Source organism: Lutra lutra, chromosome 2, assembly GCF_902655055.1.
Source record: "Lutra lutra chromosome 2, mLutLut1.2, whole genome shotgun sequence".
NCBI classification, from domain to species: domain Eukaryota; kingdom Metazoa; phylum Chordata; class Mammalia; order Carnivora; family Mustelidae; genus Lutra; species Lutra lutra.
Genome location: NC_062279.1, coordinates 89,370,224 through 89,396,690, shown reverse-complemented (window position 1 = coordinate 89,396,690; position 26,467 = coordinate 89,370,224). Strand labels below are relative to the sequence as shown.

At 38.4% G+C, this 26,467-nt stretch overlaps 1 protein-coding gene across 1 annotated transcript; it reads left to right on the top strand.

The window, feature by feature from the left end:
• The first annotated feature begins 1,614 nt into the window (after window positions 1-1,614).
• HSD17B13 (hydroxysteroid 17-beta dehydrogenase 13) lies at window positions 1,615-20,291 on the top strand. Its single transcript, XM_047717931.1, has 7 exons — window positions 1,615-1,940; window positions 5,439-5,546; window positions 6,560-6,691; window positions 8,851-8,957; window positions 10,801-10,938; window positions 13,988-14,104; window positions 19,214-20,291. The coding sequence occupies exons 1-7, from the start codon at window positions 1,731-1,733 to the stop codon at window positions 19,302-19,304; spliced, it is 903 nt and encodes a 300-aa protein (XP_047573887.1). The 5' UTR covers window positions 1,615-1,730; the 3' UTR covers window positions 19,305-20,291.
• Window positions 20,292-26,467: the final 6,176 nt, after the last annotated feature.

Below are 26,467 nucleotides of genomic sequence, written 5' to 3'. Positions count from 1 at the left end.
GACATATAATGTATTATTTGCCCCAGGGGTACAGGTCTGTGAATCATCAGTCTTATACATTTCATAGCACTCAGCATAGCCCATACCCTCCCCAATGTCCATAACCCAGCCACTCTATCCATCTCCCCCACCACCCAGCAGCCCTCAATTCGTTTTGTGAGATTAAGAGTCTCTTATGGTTTGTCTCCTTCCCGCTCCCATCTTGTTTCATTTTTTTCCCCTCCCTACCCACCATGACCCCCCGCCCACCTCTCAAATTCCTCATATCAGAGAGATCATATGATAGTTGTCTTTCTCTGATTGACTTATTTCGCTCAGCATAACACCCTCTAGTTCCATCCACGTCGTTGCAAATGGCAAGATTTGGGGGGTTTGTTGGCTGCATAGTATCCCATTGTATATATATACTACATTATTTGAAGAGATCATATTCCTCAACTTGAACATGGCAGATTACTATAGTTAGACTAAGCAAACAGTGGATTATAGTAATGTACATAAATCCTCTTTCTCATTTCATGGTCTCCAAAGAAAGAATGGTATTTCCTGATAACTAAGGTTCCAAACTCTCTGTCCCTGTGTATTTGACTAATTTAGGTCATTTAATTGGAGTCATGCAATATTTGTCCTTTTGTGGCCCTCATTTCACCTAGCATGTTTGGAAGGTTCATGAATGTTGTAGCGTGTATCAGAAATGCATTCATTTTTAGAAAGGAATAATATGCCCTTGTATGTTTCTAATACATTTTGTTTATCCATTCATCCGTTCCTGGACACCTGAGTTGTTTCTACTCTGGGGGTGTCGGAAGTCACACCACTTTTATTGCTTCTCGGCCTTTTGGCTAAGACCAAGTGCAAGTCATACCACTTTTTTTAAAAATTATTTTATTTATTTATTTGAGAGAGAGAGAAACAGTGAGAGAGAGCATGAGCGAGGAGAAGGTCAGAGGGAGAAGCAGACTCCCTGTGGAGCTGGGAGCCTGATTTGGAACTTGATCCCGGGACTCCAGGATCATGACCTGGGCTGAAGGCAGTCGCTTAACCAACTGAGCCATCCAGGCGCCCGCAAGTTGTACCACTTTTAAGTGTAGTCTTGGCTCCTGAGCCAATGCTCATTCCCATAGTATCACAGAGGGAACTGATTGCTTTATAGAACCTCCAATCTCCTCCAAATTTAAGAGGTTTTCAGAGAAATTAGCACCTCCTGTAAAATAAGTAGTTCACAGAAATATTGATGCTGAGCTTTCCTGAATAAATGAATCACACTAGGGTTGGCTGGCCCGTATTTAAGTCTCCTAAAGATAGTATTTCTCCTTTCTCCTTTTCCTTCAATTAAACACACACACACACACACACACACGTTTACAGAGAGATACCAAGAGACGGGCAAAACACCATTAGCTGATGAGCTCTCTCTGGAATTATTTCTAGAGGGGAAACTTCCCTGTGCAACATAGCACACAACTGCTTCTCAGTAAGCCAGTCCAAAGAGCACTTCTTCCAGGATTCCATGTCCCTGTGCCAAGCTTTCAGTAACAATTGCATCACTTCCAAACTCAGGTGTTTCTAATCTACTAGAACACGTGGACAAAGCCTGCAGCAAACCTGGCTTACTTCTGCCAGGGCCATCCACACTTGGAGCACAGCTCTTCCCGGGAGCTCTGTGGAGAGGGTGGCTCTCTGCTGGCGTTAGACGAGAATAGAGCCAGAGAAGAATACAGAGCAGAGCCATGAATATTATTCTGGATCTCCTCCTGCTCCTGCTCACCATTATCTACTCCTACTTGGAGGCACTGGTGAAGGTTTTCTTTCCCCGAAGGAGAAAATCGGTGGCTGGGGAGATCGTTCTCATTACAGGAGCCGGGCATGGAATCGGGAGGTGGACTGCATACGAATTTGCAAGACGGAAGAGCCGACTGGTTCTGTGGGATATTAATAAGGTAACGCATTCACGTGCCCATCTTTTGAAGTCACAAGTAAGATATGTTGTAAAAATTATTTAACTTAGCAACTGCTTACCTTTGTATTTTTCTTTTTCAACGTTTAATAAACTCTCCAGTGCCATATTCTACATATGTATTGGGATGGTTTGACAAAGGGAATATAATTCAGAACTAAGCAGTGTTTGTTTTTTTTTTTTTAATGCCATGATATGCAGGTTGATAACACGGACTCGGAACCAGGCTACTTCCAAGCTTCCCCGTTTCCTTATCTTTTTTTTTTTTTTTAAGATTTTATTTATTTATTTGACAGAGAGAGAGCAAACATGAGCAGGGAGGAAGGGTTGGGAGAGGGAGAAGCAGGCACCCCGCTGAGCAAGGAGCCCAGTGCAGAACTCAATCCCAAGACACTGGGACCATGACTTGAGCTGAAGGCAGATGCTTAACCAACAGAGCCTCCCAGTTGCCCCACTGTTTCCTTCTCTTTGAGATTTTTTTTTAAGATTTTTTTTTAAATTTTATTTGACACAGAGAGAGAGATCACAAGTAGGCAGAGAGGCAGGCAGAGAGAGAGGGGGAATCAGGCTCCCTGCTGAGCAGAGAGAGCCCTATGTGGGGCTCGATCCCAGGACCCTGGGATCATGACCTGAGCCGAAGGCAGAGGCTTCACCCACTGAGACACCCAGGCGCCCCTAGGAATGTTTTTTACATTGTTAAAAGCATGTCAAACAAGGCAAAAACCAAATAAAGAAACAAAGAAGAACATATGATAGAACCTCTTAGTGCCTTCCCTCACATGCACACCATCCTAAAATATTTACTCTGACAATTTACACAATAGTTTGTGGACTCCTGGGCAAGAGGATTAAACAAGTGAATATTAAACAAGTGAATGCTAGGCCATAGTAAACATTAGTCGTGTTAAATAAAACCTACAACCAGTGGGTCGGGCTTTCTCTTGAGCATTCATATTTTTCTTGTACTGTTATTTGTAAACACTATATTAGCTACTCAAAACTGAAATAACTGAAATTTTGTATCATTTCCCCTAAACTTGTGAATTCTGGTAAGGCCATGAAAATATACACAGAAAAATGTTGCAGGATTTTAAGATTGGAAAAACTGTAAAGTTTTTTTTTAAGAATCAGGTTTTCCACAAATCACAGTGAGATCTTAACTGCCATCGTATTACTACTCTCTGATGTTCCTTGCTATCGTGTCCAGTTGGCCCCTGCTTCTTAAAGCCTTCAGAAATGTCACGTGGGGGCACCTGGCTGACTCAGTCGATGGAGCACATGACTCTTGATCTTGGGGTTCTAAGTCCAAGCCCCACACTGAGGGTAAGAGATTACTTAAAAGTAAAATCTCTAAAAAGAAAGGTCACTTGAACTTAGAAAAGTAGTTCTTCTCTGGTTCTTTCCAGACACTAAGGATACTATACAAGGAGAAGTTGACACATTTCTGTGTAACAGACCCAGACATTTAATAGATGAGTTGATGTACATGAAAGTGATTTGGCTTCAGTTTGGTCCTTGAAGATTCCAGTGCAGTCTTTAGAAGAGGACAAGAATTTAAATTGAGAAAACTTGTCTGCTGTTCTCAAGCACTCATCAAAAAAAGAGAACTAAGTATAAATCCATGAAAAAGACTTGATAAAATCTAACCTTTGGATCTTTCCAGATGTGTTTCGGGGGAGAGAATTCACACTTAATTACATTTTTAAAGTTCCAGTGACAAAGAAAAAAAAATTGACTTATTTAAGATTCTGCCTGAAGGATGAGTTGCCTCACCTCACAGGATTTCTTTGAATCCTTGAGTTTTATGGTTAAACATTAAAGGTATTAAACGATTCACTCTAGGGCTACAAATGTAACTCAGATCTTCTTTACCTGTGGAAGGTCCAACTCCCTTTTTGTTACGGCTGGCTTCTTTTGCCTGACCTAATGAATCATCTTAGCAGTTTCCCTCACTCAATCTGAACTGTTGCTTTAGGAAAATTCTGGAAAGTGGAGTAAACAACGCAAGCTGGAGTTGAAGCTAAAGCAACTATTTTGTTTATGAAAAGACAAGGCATTACATTTTGTAGTTCTATAGCTCAGTTTTAAGACTGACAAATTTTTAATTCTTCAATCAAAGCCTCTGAGGAAAGCTCTGGTGACCAGTGCTCTCTACTGACTGTGAATCTAGAGACAAGAGAATGCATGGTGGTTCCTGTAATTGGGCAAGGAGCAAGCTACCAACTGAAGTCAAAATTGGGGAAAGAGCGCCTGTCCTCCTTTACTCCTCTGCAACTCCCAAAAGACTATGAGGGGACATTGACTCTGTGACTATGTGTCCTAATTTCTGTTCAGGTCTCTTCTTTGGGATTTCAAGCTACTGCTCTGGGGCAGAGCCTGAAGTATTGGAATATGAAGGACCCCAGGGAGACAGGGCTGGCTAAGGGAACCCACCTGTCACTCATTCAGGGACTGCCCCTCTCCCCAAGCAACAGCCACACAACTAACAACCCATTGTGAGAAAAGGGCTTTCAGGTGTCCTTGCCTCTTAATCACAAAGAGTCTATAAATTGTGAGAGGAAAAAGTGGAATTTTTAAAACCTTATAATCTTAATAAAATCAACAGAAGTCAAAACTTGAAAAGAATTCTAATTTTCCAGAAATGCAGGTTGAGAAACAACAGGACAATTTTATTTTAGGAAGAAGTTCTTTGAATTCAGGCTGAAAATAAGTTTCTCCCTCTCCATGTCCTGGAATAGTTACAAAGTTACCATAAAGTTACTACATTTGCAAACTTGAGAAGACTATCCAGAGGCCCTCCCCCATTTTCACTACAGAACACTCCCACACAAGATTATGTCCCCAAGAGTAGTTTGTCTCTCCTATAAAAGTCTTCCTCAAATAAGGATCCTTCTTTCTCCTTCCCTCCTAGAGGGTTCAGTTAGAATCCTCGAGAAAACTATGACAGGCAGAGACATAGACTTTAAAATTACCATCGTTTAGAATTGCTTTGCTACCTATTAAATGGTTGGTGCTCAATAAATATATGTAAAATGAAAAGCTGAGTTTTCTTTTCTCATGTCCTCGAACATCTCCATTCATGACCCCACCAAGAGCAACATCTTTCAAGCGTGTTCTAGCTGTGAGAGTAGCCTGCTTTAGAAAAACTGCCTCCTGGAGAACCCTCTAACCCAAGATAAAAAGCTAGAAAAACATGAAGGATTCCCCCACCCCCCCAACTTTGACAAAGAACGGCTGTTGAGAACAAAGCCAAACAAGGTGAAAACCCGTGACGGATGGGAGCACTGGCTGGCAGAAAAGTCAGGTAAAATCTCTTTGCACATTAGGCAAGCAGCGGCTCTCCTGAAACTTTCTTACAAACGAGGGGGCATTTTGGACATGAATTTTAATCTTTAAAGACGTTTCTTCTCCAGTTCTTTCTCTCCCACTCTTGTCCCCTAACTGACCAACATCTTTCTGCGTTTATCCTTTCCGAGTACAGCGCGGTGTTGAGGAAACAGCAGCCAAATGCAGAAAACTGGGGGCCACTACCCATGCCTATGTGGTGGACTGCGGTAACCGAGATGACATTTATAACTCTGTGAAGCAGGTGAGACTTCAGATGACACATTTCTTCAAATGATTTTGTATCCATTGACATGGAAAATGTAAAGTTTCTTTCTGACGGCCTGATTTTGATTACAACTGAGGAGGCTGCGTGAAGAAGGAAGGACATATATTATCTCCACTCAACTCTGGCTATTCCTATTGTTAAATATTAGGGTCAATTTCTTTGTGCTCAGAAGTTTGAGCAGTGGTGCGGAGTGACAGAGAAGAGTTTTATCCCCAGGAGAAAGGATCGCTTTCTAGTTTCGTTTTAGTCCTATTACTTTGGCACTAATTCCTTTTTTTCTCTGCAGTTTTTTTCCTCTGAGGGATTTTATTTATGTTGCTGGTAACCTAGCCTTCTATAGAAAATGTAATGTTAATAATATGACAATGTTTAAAAGAGTAGATATCAAATACAGTGAACTGAGCACACTGATAAATGACTGCAGGCTTTAATCTCCCCAATAACCCTATTGACCTCATTTGACAGATAAGCAAACTGAGGTTCACAGGGGTTAGGCTGTCTGTGGGCACATGGCTAGTAGGTGGTAGGACCAAGATTACTTAGTTGTTGAAAAAACAGTTTCTCCTGGCTTTATGACAGTGTTCCCTTGACATCCACTTTTCTTTTTTTTTTTTAAGATTTATTTATTTGACAGAGATCACAAGTAGGCAGAGAGGCAGGCAGGGGGCGGGAGAGGGCTGGGGGAAGCAGGCTCCCTGCTGAGCAGAGAGCCAGATGTGGGGCTCCATCCCAGGACCCTAAGATCATGACCTGAGCTGAAGGCAGAGGCTTCACCCACTGAGCCACCCATGCGCCGGACATCCACTTTTTGACTCAAGTTTTTGTCCTGCCTGAACTCTGAGAGATCTGATGGAGTGCAATAAAGAATCTAATCCCTGAATGGCCTCAGCCCTGAAACTTTGTTTCTTTTCTTTTTTTCAAAACATTGAGTTTCTATAACACATCCAGTGAATGTGTTTTGTTTTGTTTTGTTTTTTTCCATTTCAAAGGTAAAGAAAGAAGTGGGAGATGTGACCATCCTGGTGAATAACGCTGGGACAGTATATCCAGCTGACCTTCTTAGTACCAAGGATGAAGAGATCACCAAAACTTTTGAGGTCAACATCCTGGGACATTTTTGGGTGAGTGTGAGAAAAGTTTCTGGTGTGTGGATATCTCACACTCCTCTTTAGGTGTAGTTAAGTTCACACCTTTATATTTGCCTTAAATCAAGAATCACCAAATTAATTTGAGTGGGAGAGTCTCTGACAGAAGGGCATGGAGTTTGAAGGGACACAACTCACCAGAATGTAGGCTAGTTGGTCCGTCTTATACACCAGAACCTAAAACAAAACATGACCTGGATGGACCAAGTGCTCAATATATTTGTGGAGCTTTACTAAGGGTTGTCAGTGTACATCTTTTCAGTGCTTTAGAGGAAATATATACAATATACATTCATTTGTGACCTCCTACCATGGAATTTTAGAACTGAAAGGACAACATAAATCACTACTTGAATGTATATAGGGGTTAGGAACTTTTCTGCACGGGACTCAGACAAGCTCTAGATCCGTGACAAAGTTAGATATATGGCTCTACAGACCTCTTATAATTGATTATCGGAAGACCGGAAGGGGCGCCTGGATGGCTCAGTCGTTAAGCAGCTGCCTTTGGCTTAGGTCATGATCCCAGGGTTCTGGGATGGAGCTCCACACTGGGCTCCCTGCTCAGCAGGAAGCCTGCTTCCCCCTCTCCCACTCCGCCTGCTTGTGTACCCTCTCTCGCTGTGTCTGTCAAATAAATAAAATCTTAATGGGGAAAAAAAAAGGAGACTGAACTATGAGTTTGTAGAAAGCATTTACATGGATTTATCTTCCAGTGCCCCAATATTAAATCTAGAGCCTAGAGCAAATCTGGATTCTGGAAGAGAAGGAAGAGATGTGTCCCCATCCCCTGCATCTGCCCAACCCCCACACGTGCTAGTGAGGATTGATTATTATACCCACCAAACTACATAGGGACTCATGTGTTAGTTATCTATAGCTCCATAGCACATTATATCAAATTTAACGGCTTAGAGCAACAATAAATGTTTGTTTTCATTTCAGAGTTTGTGGGTCAGAAATTTGAGAGTGGCTTGGTTTGGCAGTTCTGGCTGTGAGAATTTGCCATAGGGTCCGTAGGGTGTGTTTATTTCGTAAAATAGTGATACTTCTCACAAAACAGCAAAAGCTTTTTGGAGACAAAGAATGGCTTTCTGTTTCCTGTAACATCAACATATAATACACAATGTCACAAATAGGGGGATACTAAATGTAATCATGATAGACCATGATTGTGGATAGGACAAAACTCAGCTTTTTCTACTTAACTTGATATAGTAACACAAGGTTTCAATTCTTCTGATTAGAATGATAAAGCTCCAAACCAAAAAGAAAAAAAGAAAAGATAAAAAAAAAAAAGTTACATGACGCCAGATTACCATAGGGGATATTTTCAGTTCTGAAAACACTAAATTTTTCCCTTGATATTATTCAGTTGACCTATCCATAAAAGAGATACTTGATTCCTTCTGAAGGGACAAGAGAGGAATTTTATTTTTAAGATTTTTGTTTATTGGGGCACCTGGGTGGCTCAGTCGGTTAAGTGTCTCCCTTCAGCTCAGGTCATGATCCCAAGGTCCAGGGATCAAGCCCCCAACCGGGCTCCCTGCTCAGCAGGGAACCTGCTTCTCCTTCTGCCCCTCACCCCACTCGTTCTCTGTCTTTCTCTCTCTCTCTCCCTCTCTCTCAAATAAATAAAATCTTTTAAAAAAGATTTTTAAAATGTATTTATTTAGAGAGAGAGGGAGAGAGAGTGTACAGGAGCCCACAAGCACAGGGAGAGGCAGTGGGAGAGGGAGAGAAAGAATCGTGAGTACACTCTGCACTGAGCCTAGAGCCCAACAAGGGCTCCATCTCGTGACCCTGAGATCGTGATCTGAGCCAAAATCAGGAGTCAGACACTTAACCGACCGAGCCTCCCAGGTCCCCCAAGGAAGAAGGGGGCATATTAAAATGAGTTCTTAGCATGTGATATTTAGTACACAGTCCTCAATGCCAGCTTAAACAAATACATTTCAATCTTTTTCATTTCTGTCATTTACATAGAAGTGATCATGGAATATTGACATGTATTTCACGTCATCTTTAAAGTTGTCTCAAATGTTATTTTTTCTTAAAAAGAAAACTACCTAATTTAGAATCCTAATACCTGTGCCATGTTTGTTTGTTTTTTTCTTTCTGCAATGATCTTTAAGATCACAAAAGCACTTCTTCCATCCATGATGAAGAGAAATCATGGCCACATTGTCACAGTGGCTTCAGTGTGTGGCCACGGAGTGATTCCTTATCTTATCCCATATTGGTAAGTAATATTTTCCAGCAATGACATATATATATATCATGTCTTTTAAGGGTTTATTAGACCTTAGATTCCAATCCTCGTCGCAGGGTTATTTACAGAATTTACATAGTCATCTAGAATAAACTTTTAAAATGTCTCTTCCTAAAACAGTGAAACTGGTTGTATTGTTAAGATAGATTTCTGGGGCGCCTGGGTGGCTCAGTTGGTTGGGTGACTGCCTTCGGCTCAGGTCATGATCCTGGAGTCCTGGGATCGAGTCCCGCATCGGGCTCCCTGCTTGACAGGGAGTCTGCTTCTCCCTCTGACCCTCCCCCTTCTCATTCTCTCTCTCTCAAATAAATAAATAAAATCTTAAAAAAAAAAAAGATTTCTGAAAGCTCCTCTGTGAAGCAATGAAATGTAATGCCTAGTATGTTTCCATTGTATCCTGGAAAGAGTTCATGTTGATAAAAGAAACGGGGACCCACAGACTAAGAAGTAAAACCTACAGTAGTCCAAATGAGCATAAATGGGTGCCGTCACCTGCATGCCCAAGATCAGCTCACCAGAGCGAACCCTGGCCCAAAACATTTTCCAGTGTGCTTGTGCTACGAAAGATGGTGTATGGATGAAAGAGAGAGAGGGACTGAGCCTCTAGCTGATTAAAAGGTGCAGATAGTACATTCCATGATCTACCCCTTGGTAGACCAAAGAGAAAAGATTGGGGGCCCCCGAGGATATACTCTTTGCAAAATCTTTTTTTCTTGTAAATTCCTTCAATGGTATCTCTTTTCCTTACTTCGGCTTCATATCGACCTCATCGAAAAACTTACTAACAGTTGGTCCAGTTCTTTTTATAACAGGCAACATATGAGTCTCAGTGGGAGGGTGTGGGTAATTAATAGATTTATTATGTACCTGGACATCATGATCAAGGTTAAACCGAGTCAGGGACAAAACTACTTCTGACACTGAAAGTAGCACCATAGTTACATTTCAATGTCCGGGGTCATTGCACACACATAAGGGTTGTTTCAAGCTGCCTCTGCTATCTTAAAATATAAGAATTTCACAGATTAAACATTTGCTATTGTTTTAATGTTTAGAAACGTGGAAACCCAATGTCATAATACTTTTCCTTTTTCGCTTCTCCCTTAAGAAAGCAGCTGGCCTTTAATTTTACTGTTCTTATTGTCAACTGATTCAAAAATACAATGAACATTTATATAGATTCTTACTAATGAAGTTATAAGGCATATATGCCAAACAATTTAATCCTCAAGTCAGCCCTATATTTTATTACTTTCATTTAAAAATCAGAACATCAAAGAAGATAAAGTGATATGCTGAAGGCTGCACACACAGGCACCCCCACGCCACCTGAAGTCTTTTCATTTACTCCAGATTTTCACAATGAAATTAAGAAGCCAAAGTGGCCTCTAAAGTCAAGAGGGAAACTAGGAACTCACTCAGCAAGAAAGAAGAAATGTGTAGAGTCCCACAGAAGTTGCAGTGTAAATATTAGTTATGTCGTTTTTCTAAGTATGTCTTTCCTGTTTCGTACATTTTCAAAATAAAAACAACAGTTAAAACTGATCAGAAAACAGCCTGACCAGAAAACCTTACTCTGGGTAGAAATGTGAGCAGTAAATCAGTTAATACATTACTAGGATCCATTATTGCTATCATTGCTAAGTAAGAAATTGGTACATTCAGAATTCTTTAAAATCATGTTAAGAAAACGTAGATGAAAACTGATGACCAAGTGGAAGATTTAGGATGTTGGCTTCTACTTGTTCTCAAACCAAATCAGCGTTGCCTTCTTACAGAAAGCTAGTAATGATGGTGGGTAATTCTCTTGCAGTGCCAGCAAATTTGCTGCCGTTGGCTTCCATAGAGCTCTGACATCAGAACTTGAAACCTTGGGGAAAACTGGAATCAAAACCTCGTGTCTCTGCCCAGTTTTTGTGAATACTGGGTTCACCAAAAACCCAAGCACAAGGTGAGATCGAAGTCAAGTTAGGATGAGAATATGGCATGAGAAATTGATATGAAATCTGTACAAGAAATCTTTAGGTGGATCAACTGAGAAAAATATGGAAAAAATGAACAAGGAAAAATATTTCTTCTTAATATTGTACTACCTTTAAGTTTTCACTTTGAAATTAGATGAATAAAGGGGGAAAATGCATTGATGACTAGCAGGAGTGACCGGCTGCCAACGAGTTAGGCAATGGGGTGTTTATTTGCATCCAGGTGAAAGGTTCAACACACTCAGGTGCCAAGAGGGAACGAGAGGGGGGTGGGACAGGCTGGAGAGGTGTGCTCAAGGATGTCAAGAGTGTCCTCTCCTAGAAGCCCCACCCCTAAAATGGATATTATGTAACATCCCCCTTGCCCATTCATGGTTTGTCCTCCTCAGACTATGGAAAAATACAAGTATACGCCCCCTTTCCATCTTCCATGCTGCTAGCATGAAGTACTCCAACATTTTTCAAACTGCTCTGATCCTAAGAATCCTCACCTGGGCTTCCATAGGAAATAAATGTTCTATCGGTCTTCCTTAGAAATTCTGATTGAGTAGGCCGAGATGAGGTCCGAGAATGAGACGTTTTGCTTTGCTTTGCTTTGCTTTGCTTTACAAGCATACCTATACCTACCAGATAAGTCTGGAGACAGGTTTGAAGAACACTGATGTATTAAATATAAGCACAGCATTTGATCACCATTACCTCCTTGTCCTCCATAAAAATGCAAATGCTCCTAGGAGCAGCAGTAAATTGAGCCCCTAGCCCTTTTATCAAGATGAATTTCTATGAGAACTTTATCTCTGGTAAGGGAGGATTTGAAACCGTAAGAGAGGAGAAAATGGTCCTGAAAGGAGACGGGGCGGGGGGGGGGGACACCAAGGCAGAAAGGTAAGGAGATAGTCCCTAAAATTCAGATACCCTCACAGATTTGCCTCGATTCTGGTATATATTCTGCTGCAGGTTAACAAAAGACACTAAGCTTGCTCATCTGAAGCCAGTTTGGTACTAAATGGGAACTAGTCCTCGATATATTCCTTCACAAGAGCTAACAAATTCTCCTTAAAACTTAGCCTCCTTTGAAGCCACTGACTCAGAGCTCCAGACTAGCTGTGTGGCCCCTGGAGCTGTGGTCCCCTGCAGGCAGTGCAGTTTTTAATAGTGCTAGACTACAGGCTCTTATCAAGTACACAGTATTTAACTAAATACCGTGGTATGACTGGGACTCTGGACTCAGTTTGCTTAAACTGCAAATTGGGCCAAATTAAACCCTTTTGGTAAGCATTCAGGACTAGTGTGCGCCAAGAGGACCAGGTCCACTGGTGGGGAAGACCCAGTAGATGAGAAGAGTAAGGCTAATGCGATCCCAGAGAGTGTGGAGGCCTGAGAGTGTGACCCTTAGGGGCTGATAGGCAATGCTGAAGATTGACCCAGAAAGCTGGATTCCGAATCCCCTTGACAAAGGCTAAAATATTTATATACTAATGTCAAGCTTGGCTCAGACACTGGGTTAAAGAAACCAGGTAGGAAAACTCAGGGAGGGAAGAGGCAGAACCCAATAATTTAGAAAGGTATTGATTTATATTACTCTGTGCTGACTTGCTACTCAATGCCACGGAAACCTCCATCCCATAATAATCTGGAGTAAATCACAGAACATGTCAGGAAAGGAAGTTACAACTTAGCTCTTCTACCTTTTTCCATTCAGCCTGTGCCCAGACTTCTTAGTTTTGATGTAACACTTTCAGTCCATTTATATTTTAATTTCTTGTCATCATCTTGCACTAGTGGGTCTTCCACTCTGAGCCTGTGGTTTTTTGTTTTTTGTTTTTTTTAAGATTTTTTATTTATTTATTTGACAGAGACAGAGATCACAAGCAGGCAGAGAGGCAGGCAGAGAGAGAGAGGAGGAAGCAGGTTCTCCGCCGAGCAGAGAGCCCGATGCGGGGCCCGATCCCAGAACCCTGAGATCATGACCTGAGCCGAAGGCAGCGGCTTAACCCGCTGAGCCACTCAGGCGCCCCTGAGCCTGTGGTTTTAAATGCTTCTCGGGAACTCATGTACACAGTCTTCAGTATGTACAAGGTCACACCTCCAGAATGCAGTATACTCCCTGTGCGCATCTTGAACTCTCATTAAATTGTAACATAGGCAGTTCAGAGGTGGACCGCAAGAATTAGATGCCTTCAAAATAACCCACTTTTGGGACGCCTGGGTGGCTCAGTCAGTGGAGCAGCACCTTCGGCTCAGGTCATGATCCCAGGGTCCTGGGTTCGAGTCCCACATCCAGCTCTCTGATTGGGAGAGAGCCTGCTTCTCCCTCTGCCTTCTCAGCCTGCTGCTTGTACATGTTCACAGTCTCTCTCTCACACACACAAATAAATCTCAAAACAACAACAACAATCCAGCTTTATGGGATAACTCCAGTAGAAACAAATTATGCTTAGCAATAGCCTTGTATCCCGGAAGCCCTGAAGAAAAATGTCAGATATTTCCTTTCTGTCCCAAAAATAATTCTACCCACTACTCTTCCTTGCCTGGAACCTCTTCACCTCTATCATCTAATTCCTCTTCACCACTTAATAAATTTTTTAAAGATCTGTTTATTTATTAGAGAGCATGAACAGAAGGGACAGAGGGAGAAGGAGAGAGAAAATCCTCCAGCAGACTCCCTGCTGAGAGTAGAGCCCATTACGAGGCTCCATCCCAGGACCATGAGATCATGACCTGAGCAGAAACCGAGAGTCGGATGCTTAACTAACTGAGCCACCCGGCGCCCCTCCACCCTTTTGATATTTTGAGGGAGTGAGCCATTAAACATGCCCAGTGGATGGGAAAGTTTAAGATTGTGAGAACAAAACATTCCCATGTCATATGTGGGGCGGGTGGGAGCCAGTGGCATTTCTTCAGTGAATCCTAGAAACTTTTAAATCCTAATTTGGTATCATGATAAGTTAAATTTCCTGCCTTTGATAATTAAAGCAAAACAACAAAAATAACCAAACTTTTTTCTTCTTATCACAGACTGTGGCCTCTCTTGGAGACCGATACAGTTGCAAGAAGTTTGATAGACGGAATACTTACCAATAAGAAGATGATTTTTGTTCCATCCTATTTCAATATCTATATAATACTAGACAAGTAAGTATAGCACGAAACATCTAAAATGCTAAAAACACCGATAGAGCTGTCATTATGGTGAAGAGTATTTCAGCTGTGAAAGTTGCTGTGGAAACCCTCTCCCAGGCCCGGGGAGAACAGTTAAGTTTTCTCTGTTACTGCCTTATTCAGTCCCCCCAAAAAAGAATGATTCATTTTCTCTACCGCATCTACCATCTCACTTTAATCTTTGCTAGAGACCATTCCAACTGAAGGAAAAACAGTTTAAAGAAAATGCAATATAGCTGAAAATAAAGGGTCTGTTTAAAAGCCTACTGGAGTTTTGATGGAAGTTGCACTGAATCTATTGATCAATCAGGGAAGAATTGACATTAACAATAGTGAGTCTTCCAATCCAAGAAAACAAAGAACATAAAATAACTTTCCTATTTTTTCTCTTACCTTCTTTAATATCTCTACACAACATTTTATCGTTTTCAGCATACAGTCTTACACACTTTTTATCAGATGCATCCCAAAATTTTAATATTTTTGATGTTATTGCAAATGGCATTAAAAAAATTTCCTATTTCCCATTGTTACTAATATATGTTTGATTTTTGCATTTTGATCTTGTATTTAGCACCCTTGCAAAATTCATTTCTAGTAGTTTTTGTAGATTTTAACAGATTTTTTTTTTACAGATTATTTCAGATGATCATATTTTCTGCAAATAAAGGCACTTTTACTTCTTCTTTACATCCAAGTATTCCTCTTAAGCTTACGAGTATTAAGTATTTCACAATTAAGTATAACATTAGCTGTAGATGTTTTTTCATAGATGCTTTTTATCATATTTAGGAAGTTCCCTTCTATTACTATTTTGATGAGCGTTTTTATCAAATGCTTTTACTAACTGTATTAAGATCATATTTTCTTTCATTTTCATTTCCATTTGTTGATATGGTACATTTTGCTGATTAATTTTAAAGAATAAATTACCCCTCCATTGTAATGTGTTTGTCTGATTTTTTATCAGTATAATATTGACCTCATAGAATGAGTTGGAAAGTATACCCTCCTCTTCCCTTTTCCAAAAGAGCTTCTGTGGGATTGGTATTATTTTTTCTTTAAACTTTTGGTAGAATTCACTAGTGAAGCCATCTGGGCCTATTTTCTTTGTAGAAAAGTTTTAACTACAACCTAATTTCTTTTAAAACCTATAGGGCTATTCAGGGTACTTATTTGTTCTTGGTAATGTGTATCCTTCAGGGAACTTGTCCATTTCATCTAAGTTGTCAAATTTATTGGAATAAATTTATTCATAATTTCCCTTATTGTATTTTTAATATATTTAGAACATCTCATGCCTGATATTGGTAATTTGTATTTTTTATTTTCTTCAGTCTATCTAGTGGTTTATCAATTTATTGATTTTTTCCAAAGAACTAGCATTTGGTTTTTTTTTTTTTTAAGGTTTTATTTATTTGACAGATCACAAGTAGGCAGAGAGGCAGGCAGAGAGAGAGAGAGGGAAGCAGGCTCCCTGCTAAGCAGAGAGCCCGATGCGGGGCTCGATCCCAGGACCCTGAGGTCATAACCTGAACTTAAGGCAGAGGCTTAATCCACTGAGCCACCAAGGCACCCCAATTTTTTTACGTATTTTTTAATTTTTCATATGTTCTATTTCACTAACTTCTGGTCTTTATTATTTCTTTTATGATAACTATTTTCCATGTAATTTTCCCTTCTTTTTCTAGTTAGTGTGGAAACTGAGTTCATCTATTTTTTTTCTAGTATAGGCACTTAATGCTATAAAGTTCCCCTGTGTACTATTTTCAATTCTCTCAATTTCTAACATATTATGTTTTCATTTATAGTCTGTTCAGAATACTTTCTGATTTCCCTTTTGTATCATGGGTAGCTTAGAAATGCATTTTTTAGTTTCTTTTTGGAGATTTTCCTGGTTTCTAATTTAATTACTTTTTAATGATATATTTGACAAGACACATTCTATGACTTTGATATATGAGACAAGGTTAAGCTTGGAAAATGGTTTATTTTGGTAAGTGTTCCATGTGTACCCAAAAAGAATGAATACAGTATTCCTTATTGTTGAGTGTTCTATAAATGTCAGCTTAGATCAAATTGATAGTGTTATTTTCTGACTACTTTATCAATTATTGAAAGGAATCTCAATCTTTAACTATAATTATGAATTTGTCTATTTTCTTTGCTTTTCATTTTTGCTTCCTGTATTTTGAAGTTCTGTTATTATGTGCATTGCAATTAGGATTATTATGTCCTCTGGATGAATGAACTACTCTGTTATGTTGGAAATAACCTTATTTATTCCTGGAAATATACTTTGGTATGAAATCTACTGATATTAATACAGCCACTTCAGCTTCTTTAGATTAATGTTCTTAGTATATCTTGTTCTTTTCTTTTCATCTATTTATCTCCTTATATTTGAAATGTGTTTTTGTAGGCAGTATATAGTTCTTTTTTTTTAATCCAATTTGGCAATCTATGCCTTTTAATTGGGGGTATTTAGACTCTTTACATTTAATATGAATATTGACATAGTTAGATTTAAATCTAGGTGTAAAGCTTGCTATTTGTTTTCTATTTATCCCATTTATTCTTGGTTCCTTTTTCTCTTTTTCTGCCTCTTTTTGGTTTAATTAATTTCATATTTCCATTTTATTTCATCTTTTGGCTTACTAACTATAATTCTTTGTTTTGTTACTTTAGTTATTGCTTTGAATTCATAGTATGTGTCTTTAACTTATCACAGTCGATCTTCAAATGATATTATACCACTTTCTGTATAGTCTAAGAACCTTACAATGGCATACTTCTATCTCTCCCCTCTGACTTATGCTATGATTGTCATACATTTTAATTCTACATATGTTAAAAAACATACATTATGTAGTTTTTGTTTGTTTAAACAGTCAATTTTTTTTAAAGATATTTAAATAACCAGGTAAATTCTTAAATGTTATCCATTGGTTAACATTTCTGGTGCTCTTCATTCATTTGTGTAGATCCAGACTTCTATTGGGTTTCATTTTCCCTCTGCCTGAAGAGTATCCTTTAACACTTTCTCAGAGAAGTTCTGCTGGTTGTGAATTCTTTTGCTTTGTGTATGTTTAACAAATTCTTTATTTTGTCCTAAGCTTTGAAAGATATGTTTACTGAGTATAGAATTCTAGGTTGGTAGTTTTTTGTTTTTCGGTACTTAAATGACATTCTCTGTCACCTCTATGACTTCCGTATCATCTCTGCTGGAGGCTGTTCTAACTAAAGCAAAGATTGTTTTTAAAGGAATATGGTAAAGTGATTAAGAATGAAGGCTCCACCGAAGATTAAAAACTGCTTTACCACTTATGGAGTGTTTTGACCATGGATGAGTTATTTAACCTCTGTGGCCTCAGGTTTTCCATATATAAAATGCAGATGGTGTTAATACCTCCTCTCTAAGCATACCATAAAAATACCAGAAGACAAGTGAAGCCCCTGCCATTAAAAACAACAACAACAATGCAGAAGTCAGATATTAAAGGCTTAGGAAGCAGAACTTGCATAACATTCTAGGAAAAAGGGCATCTGGATGGCTCAGTCTGTAGAGCATGCAACTCTTGATCTTGGGATTGTGAGTTCAAACCCAACAGTGGGTGGAGAGATTACTTAAAAATTAAAGAAAATATTTAAAATATGCTAAGAAGAGATAGGAATATTTACCCAGAGAAGATAATCTCAGCTTTCTCTTGAAGGGCAGTTTATGATCGACTAAAATTGTATCAATGAGAAGATAACAATGCTAACTTCACGAGGCCTTGGGTCATTTTGAAAGCAATCCACATAAACGGTGCTACCTTGGAATGGAACAATCCAAGAATGGGGACAAACTTCATTGCTACATCAATTTCAATCTTCCATTTTAGCTTAAATAGACTAACTTAAATTAACATAACCTCAGCCTCATGGTAACATCATCGCAAGGATTGACTAAAGGTCTTGTTGCTAAGCAAATGTAAGAAAGGAGTTTCATGGGATTCCTCCTCTCTTGGGGCTCAAAACGGGTCATGTTAATGTTGAAAGAAATCAAAATCATAGCATATTTTCTTATGAACAAGATACTAAGCATAGTCATCCTGTCAGGTTTGGAGAATAGGTATCCTTGTACAAGAAACAAGAGTCTCAAAGTTTTTGGTATTATTGTGGAATTGTCATGATGGTTACGTAGCAACAGGGACTTACCATTTATCTTCTTCACATATAATTCCTTTTACAGAGATAGACAATGTTGTGAGCAGATGCAGTTACTAGCATGGAAGTTTCTTTGTGAGAATAGTTAAATAGTTATACTTGTCTTTTTCCCAGCCAGAACTTCCTTGCCCCTTTGCTTATTCTATCCATTCAACCCCAGGCAAGGATGTAAATCTTGTATTAGTCAACACCAAAATGATTTTCTATATGACTTTCTTTGCAGAATGTGTTACACCTTCCTTCTTAAATTCACACATACGCTCTTCCTTTCATCTGCCTACTCAAATCTTACTCATCCTTGAACACTTTTGAAGTTTTCCTTCACTATTCTAACCCACATGAATTCTCCTCACAGTTATAGCCCTTAATTAGAGAAGGTTGGTATTTCTCATTCATTGCCTCCTATTAGCCTCTTAGCTCAACAATAAGCTGCTCAGGCCATAGGTGAGTACCTTCTTATAAGGTGTGTAACAGATAGTAAATATTTAAGGAGAAGTGAAGGGATGTAGGTTCGGCAGTCTTTCTGTGAATGCTTCCTTTCAGGATTCATTGACAGTTTCAGCAATAAGTCCAGCCCTTCAGTTTCACATCTTTATCATATAAAATCTCCTTTAATATTTCATTAATATGAGAAGGTTTTAAGAGTAGTATATGTCAGTGCTTTCTTTATATGTCCACAGTATTTGAACTACGAGTGTTAAAAGACACACGCACACACAAAAGAGAGAGGGGTAGATGTGAAGGGAAAAAGGAGAAACACAGGAAGACTAAATGCAAACCAGATAATGCTCCATAAATTTTAACGGACAACAAAAAAGAACTCTCATGTCAGAAATTTTTAATTGAGAATTTTTCATCTTTTTTTTAATACAGATTTCTTCCTGAACGAGCCTTGGCGGCTATAAATCATTTACAGAACATTCAGTTTGAAGCAGTGATTGGCCACACAACCAAAATGAAATGAATAATTGAGCTCCAGCCAGAGATGTATGCACCTTAACAATGTAAATCTAAGTTTAGAATCAATGCATCAAAGCTTAATTTCACATTTTTCAATACTGTTAATATTAAAAACATTGGTTTGACATTAGCAGCGCTCAAATGAACAAGACTAATTACCTGTCTTTCTCAAGAATATTAATGTAGCTCTAACAAATCCATTTTTCATCCCATGCCTCTTAATAACTTCTGTGCTTACATACACATACTCAAAAAGCCACTCTTCTTAAGATATTGTATTTCTTTTCTTTCTGCTTTGAGGGGAACAAGGCTACCTCCCTGAGAGTAAATACAAAGTGAACTTATTTACGCAGGAAAGGCCTAAGACCTTGTCAACACGTACGCCATGTGAGCTAGCAGTTGGAGATGAAATTTAAGAAGGCGGTAGTCCTCCAAAGGACAAAGAGGTTAGTTCTATGAAATTCAACATTTGGAAGCTTTCTCTAGCTTTTCATCAGCCATTTCATCAGCCCAAAACAGTGCAACTGGTTTCTTGCTTGATTCTGTCCTTTGTATAGCTCTTATGTCCACCAGGAGTAGACACTCTGTACTTTCTGCCCTTTTCATAACCTCTTAAAATACTGTGCCATACAAAAGGTGACCCTCTCTTGAATCTCAGGATATCTGAAATTTTAACCCCATGATAACTTCCTTCTTTGTAGCTTGTGCTTTCACATATCATTGGTACCAGAGATGTTTAGATAGTTTTGAGCTTCAAAAATAAAAACTAACAGAGAAAGGAGTTAGACTGACTACCTAATACTAGACAGTGGATGTAAGAGATGAAAGAGTGGTCTCTTTTTTAAATAGAAAAAAAAATCTGATTCCCACTACATCAAGAGTAATCTTATTTCAGGGTTTTTCTCATACGATGCTTTTATATCAACTATCTGCCTGTTTTTATTTAAAATGATAGATTAAAAACTAATCATTAATAAAAATTTCTTAAAAACAAATGACAAGTATGTTGTGCTTTTAAAAAATAACCTCTTGGGTGCTTGGGTGGCTCAGTTGGCTAAGCAACTGCCTTTGGCTCAGGTCATGATCCTGGAGTCTCGGGATCAAGTCCCACATCGGGCTCCCGGATCACCAGGGACTCTCCTTCTCCCACTGACCTCTCTCCTCTCAGCTTTCTCTCTCTCATTCTCTCTCTCTCAAATAAATAAGTTAAATCTTTTAAAAATTAAATAATAACCTCTTGTGGTTATTAAATAGAGATTTGATTTCTAATCTCTCAGTCTCAATGAATCTCCTTCAGAAAGCAAGGATCTGGATGGTGACAGCTAGAACCTGCAGATACTAACGGGTCCTGGGGTTCTCTCAGCTTTGTCTTCTTTGACAGCAGGAGTGTTGGTTTATCAAATGACTTACTGAATCCTTTCTGTGTGTGGCACTGAGTGAAGTATTATTGTTTGAGATTTTTTTTTCCTAGCTACTTTGGCAATAATTTTTATTCATGATGATGTTTTATTTTTTTAATTACTTTTTAAATATTTTATTTGTCAGAAGAGAGTACAAGCAGGGGGAAAAGCAGGCAGAGGGAGAAGCAGACTCCTTACCTAGCAAGGAGCCAAATGCGGGACTCGATCCCAGGACCCTGGGATCATGACCTGAGCTGAAGGCAGACGGTTAGCTGACTGAGCCATCCACGTGCCCCCGTGATGACATTTTAATTCCTTGTTTTAAAACTAAGAACTGTAGGGACGCTTAGGTGGCTCTGTTGGTTGAGTGTCTGCCTTTAGCTCGGGTCATGATTCCACGGTCCTGGGATCGAGTCCCACGTCAGCTCCCTGCTTAGCAGGGAGTCTGCTTCTCCCTCTGCCTGCCTCTGTCACTCTCTGTGCTCTCTCTCTCACTCTCTGACAAATGAATAAATAAAATCTTAAAAAATATTAAACTAAGAACTCTATAAGTGAAGCTTAAAATGTGTTATTTTAAAAGTATGATTACAAAATTTCAAAAGAGAAATATGTAAAGTAGAAAATATAAGCCTACCCCCCACAATCCCATTCCTCAGAGGTCAGGCTATTAATGCACAACCTTCTGGTCACTTTTTAATGCATATATATGATAAATACATTACATTCTTTTATTATGTGTTATTGTATGTGTTACATAATAGGTTGATAACATGCATTATATTCTGTAACGTGTTTTTTTTAACTTACCAATGTATCACAAACAGCCTTTTCTTTCAGTAGAGTTTAACCTCATCCTTTTTCTTGGGCTTACAGTACTAAATGATATTATAATAAACAATCCCTTTGTAACAGACATTTTTAATGTTTCCAATTTCTTATTGCTCAACAAATCCAAAAAGATTGAAATAATACCATGCATATTTTCCAACCACAACAGTATGGAACTAGAAATCCGTCACAGGAAAAATCTGGAAAGAATACATATATATGGAAGTTAAGTAACATGGTACTAAACAATGAATGGATCACCCAAGAAATCAAAGAGGAAATAAAAAAAAATACATGGAGACAGGGGCACCTGGGTGACCCACTCAGTTGAGCATCCAGTTCTTGATTTTGGCTCAGGTCATGATCTTGGGATCGTGAGATGGAGCCCCGTGTCAGCCTCTGCACTCAGCCTGGAGTCTGCTTGAGATTCTCTCTCCCTCTGCCCCTCCCCACCAACTCTCATAGTCTCTCTCTCAAATAAATAAATAAAATCTTTAAAAAAAAATACATGGAGACAAATGAAAAGAAAATTACAATGGTCCAAAATCTTTGGATGCAGCAAAAGATGTTTGATGAGGGAAGATTACAGGGGTACAGACCTACCTCAAGAAGCAAGAAAAACCTCAAACAACCTAATCTTACACCCAAAGGAACTAGAAAAAAACAAAAGCCAGTAGAAGAGAGGAAATAACAAAGATTAGAGCAGAAATAAATGAAATAGAGACCCCCCCCCCAAAAAAAAATCAAAAACAAAACAAAAACTCGAATAGGGCAAGGAAACCAAGAGCTAGTTCTTTGAAAAGATCAGGGAAACTGATAAACATTTAGCCAGACTCATGAAGTGTTGGGGGTTGGGTGGGCATCAAATAAAATCAGAAACGAAAGAGGAGAAATAGCAACCAACACCACAGAAATACAAAGGATTATAAGAGAGTATTCTGAAAAGTATATACCAACAAAATGGACATCCTTAAAATAATGGATAAGTTCCTAAAAATATATGACCTTCCAAAACTGAATCAGGAAGTAGTAGAAAATGTAAACAAACTGGTTATAGTTTGTTCAAATGAAACTGAATCAGTGATCAAAGACTCCCAACAACAACAAACTCCCAACAACAAAAGTCCAGGACCAGATGGACTCACAAGTGAAACTATCAAATATTTAAAGAAGAGTTAATATCTATTCTTCTCAAATTATTCCAGAAAAACAGAAGAGGAATAAAAGCTTCCAAATTTATTCTACAAAGCCAAGATTGCCCTGATACCAAAACCAAAAAGAGACACTACAAAAAAAAAAAGGAAAAAAGAAAACTACAGTCCAATATCTCTGATGAACATAGATGCAAAAATCCTCAACAAAATATTAGCAAACTAAAAATAACAATATATTTTTAAAAATCAGCATGATCAAGTAGGATATATTCTCAGGATTCAGAGGGTGTTTCAATATTCACCAATCAATGTGATACATCTCATTAGCAAGAGAAAGGATAAAAAACCTATGATCATTTCAATAGATGCAGAAAAAGCATTTGACTAGATTCAACATGTATTCAAGATAAAAAAAAACTCTCAATAGAATGGGGCTAGAGGGAATATACCTCAACATAATAAATGTTGAATATTTAAACCTATAGGTAACATTATAATCAATGGTGAAAAACTGAGAGCCTTACTTCTAAGATCAGGAACAAAACAAGGATGTCCACTCTGACCACTTTTATTCAAAATAGTACTAAAAGTCCTAGGTGCAGCAGTCAAGCAAGAAAAAGGAAACAAGTGTATCCCAATTAGTAAGGAAGAAGTTAAACTATCACTATTTGCAGATGACATACTATTTATAGAGAAGTTTAAAGATTCCACCAAGAAACTACTAGAACTGGGGCACCTGGATGGTTCAGTGGGTTAAACCTCTGCCTTTGGCCCAGGTCATGATCCCAGGGTACTGGGATGGAGCCCCGCATCAGGTTCTCTGCTCAGCAGGGAGCCTACTTCGCCCTCTCTCTCTGCCTGCTTCTCTGCCTACTTGTGATCTCTCTCTCTCTCTGTCAAATAAATAAATAAAATCTTTAAAAAAAAAAAACTAGAACTGAAAAAAAATTCAGTAAAGTCACAGGATATAAAATTAATGTACAGAAATCTATGGCATTTCTATGCACTAAAAATGAAATAGCAGAAAGAGAAATTAAAGCAATTAAGAAATTAATTAGTAATTAATAATAATTAAGAAATTAAGAAAGCAATCTTATTTACAATGGAACCAAAAAGAATAAAACACCTAGAAAGAAATTTAAGCAAGAGGTGAAAGACCTACGCTTTGAAAACTATAAAGCTTTGATGAAAGAAATTGAAGATGACCCAAACAAATGGAAAGATATTCCATGCTCATGGATTGGAAGAACCAATATTGTTTAAATGTCCATACTACCCAAAGCAATCTTCAGATTTAATCTTCAGACCTTCAAATTTTATCAAAATACCAATAGCATTTTTCATAAAACTAGAACAAATAATCCTAAAATGTGTACGGAACCACAGAAGACCTAAACAAACAAAGCAATCTTGAAAAAGAAGAACAAAGCTGGAGGCAACACAATCCCAGGTTTCAAAATATGTTACAAAGCTGTAGTAATCAAAAACAGTATGTTATTAGCACAAAAATAGATGCACAGGTCAGTAGAACACAATAAAGAGCCCAGAAATAAACCCACACTTACGTGGCCAATTAATCTACAACAAAGGAGGCAAGAATATGCAATGGGAAAAGATAGTCTCTTCAACAAAAGGTGTTTGGAAAACGGATAAGCTTCATGCAAAAGAATGAAATTGGACCATTTTCATAGACTATACACAAAAATAAATTCAAATACAGATCTGAAACCACAAAACTCCTAGAAGGAAACATAGGCAATAATCTCTTTGACATTGGTCATAGAAATATTTTTCTATGCCTATCCCCTGAGGCAAGGGGAACAAAGGCAAAATTAAACTACACTAAAATAAAAACTTTTGTACAGTGAAGGAAATCGTCAACAAAACAAAAAGGCAATTTACCAAATGAGAGCAGATATTTGCAAATGATACATCCAATAAGGGGTTAATACCCGAAACATATAAAGAATTGATATAACTTAGCACCAAAAAAATCCACAAATAATCCAATGAAAAAAATGGGCAAAAAACGCAAGAAGACATTTTTCCAAAGAAGACATGCAGATCACCAACAGATGCATGAAAAGATGCTCAACCTCACTTATCATGAGGGGAATGCAAATAAAAGCCACAGTGAGCTCTCACCTCACACCTGTCAGAATGGCTAAAATCAAAAAGACAAGAAACAACAGGTGTTGGTGAGGATGTGGAGAAAGGAACCCTTGTGCACTGTTGGTGGGAATGTAAACTGGTGCAGCCACTGTAAAAAACAGCATGGAGGTTCCTCAGAAACTTAAAAGTAGAGATACCATATGACACTGTAATCCCACTATTCTGTATTTACCCAAAGAAAATACTATTTCAATACTAAAAACGCTAATTAAAGAAGACATAGGCACCCCTATGTTTCCTGCAACATTCTTTATAGTAGCCAAGATATGGAGGCAGCCCAAATGTCCATTGATAGATAAATGGTTAAAGAAGCCATGGTGTGATATATATAGATACATAGATAGATAGATATTTATTTAATTATATTTATTGAAAAATATATATGTCTATTATATATAATATTCCATATATGTGAATATATATGGAATATATATTTATTTATGGATTTATAAATCCATATGGATTTATGGAATACTACTCAGCCAGAAAAAAAGAAATCTTGCTATTTGCAACAACATGGATGGATCTGAGGGCGTTATGCTGAGTGAAATAATAAATCAATCAGAGAGAGACAAATACCATATGATTTCAGTTATATGTGGAATTTAAGAACAAAAACAAATGAATAAAAAGAAAAAAAAATAAGACAAACCAAAAAACCCAAAACTCTTAAATATAGAGTTCGTGAGATATATATGTTGAATTTGTGATCCTTACATATAGAGATCACAAGTAGGCAGAGATGAGGGGCTTGATCCCAGGACCCTGAGACCATGACCTGAGCTGAAGGCAGAGGCTTAACCCACTGAGCCACCCAAGTGCCTCTACAAATGATTTTTTTTTTTAAGATTTTATTTATTTATTTGACAGAAATCACAAGTAGGCAGAGAGGCAGGCAGAGAGAGAGGAGGAAGCAGGCTCCCTGCCGAGCAGAGAGCCCGATGTGGGGCTCGAACCCAGGACCTGGGATCATGACCTGAGCCGAAGGCAGCGGCTTAACCCACTGAGCCACCCAGGTGCCCATACAAATGATTTTTTTAAATTTTTTTTTTTATTTAAAAATTCTGGAAAGATATACACTGAAATACTTCCAGTGGATGGTAGGATTTGAGATGATTTTTAATTTTTTTCTATTGTCATCTCTATTTTCAAGGTCTTTCCAGACTTCTATTTGTCTGTCTGTCTGGGTTAGGACTTTTTTTCCTCTTTCATTTCGACAATTAACATTTAAAATATAAAATTTTCACAAGAAAAGTTTTTCCATTTTGGATCGGGAGTGCTCTGTGATTAGAAATTGTGCCAGAAGGGGCACCTGGGTGGCTCAGTCAGTTAACCATCCAACTCTCAATTTCGGCTCAGGTCATGATTTTGGGGTTGAAAGACTAAGTCCCACGATGAGTACCACAGGGCTCCTCATGAGTGTGGAGCCTGTCTGAGGTTGTCTCTTTCCCTCACCCCCTGCCCTTACCCTGCCTCTAAATACATACATACATACATACATACATACATACATGGGGGGAATTAGAAAAAGAAATTATATAAAGAAAATATTATCCAGGAGTTAAAGACCTTTGTATTTTTTTTCTTGGCTTTTGATTATATAGATTTATAAA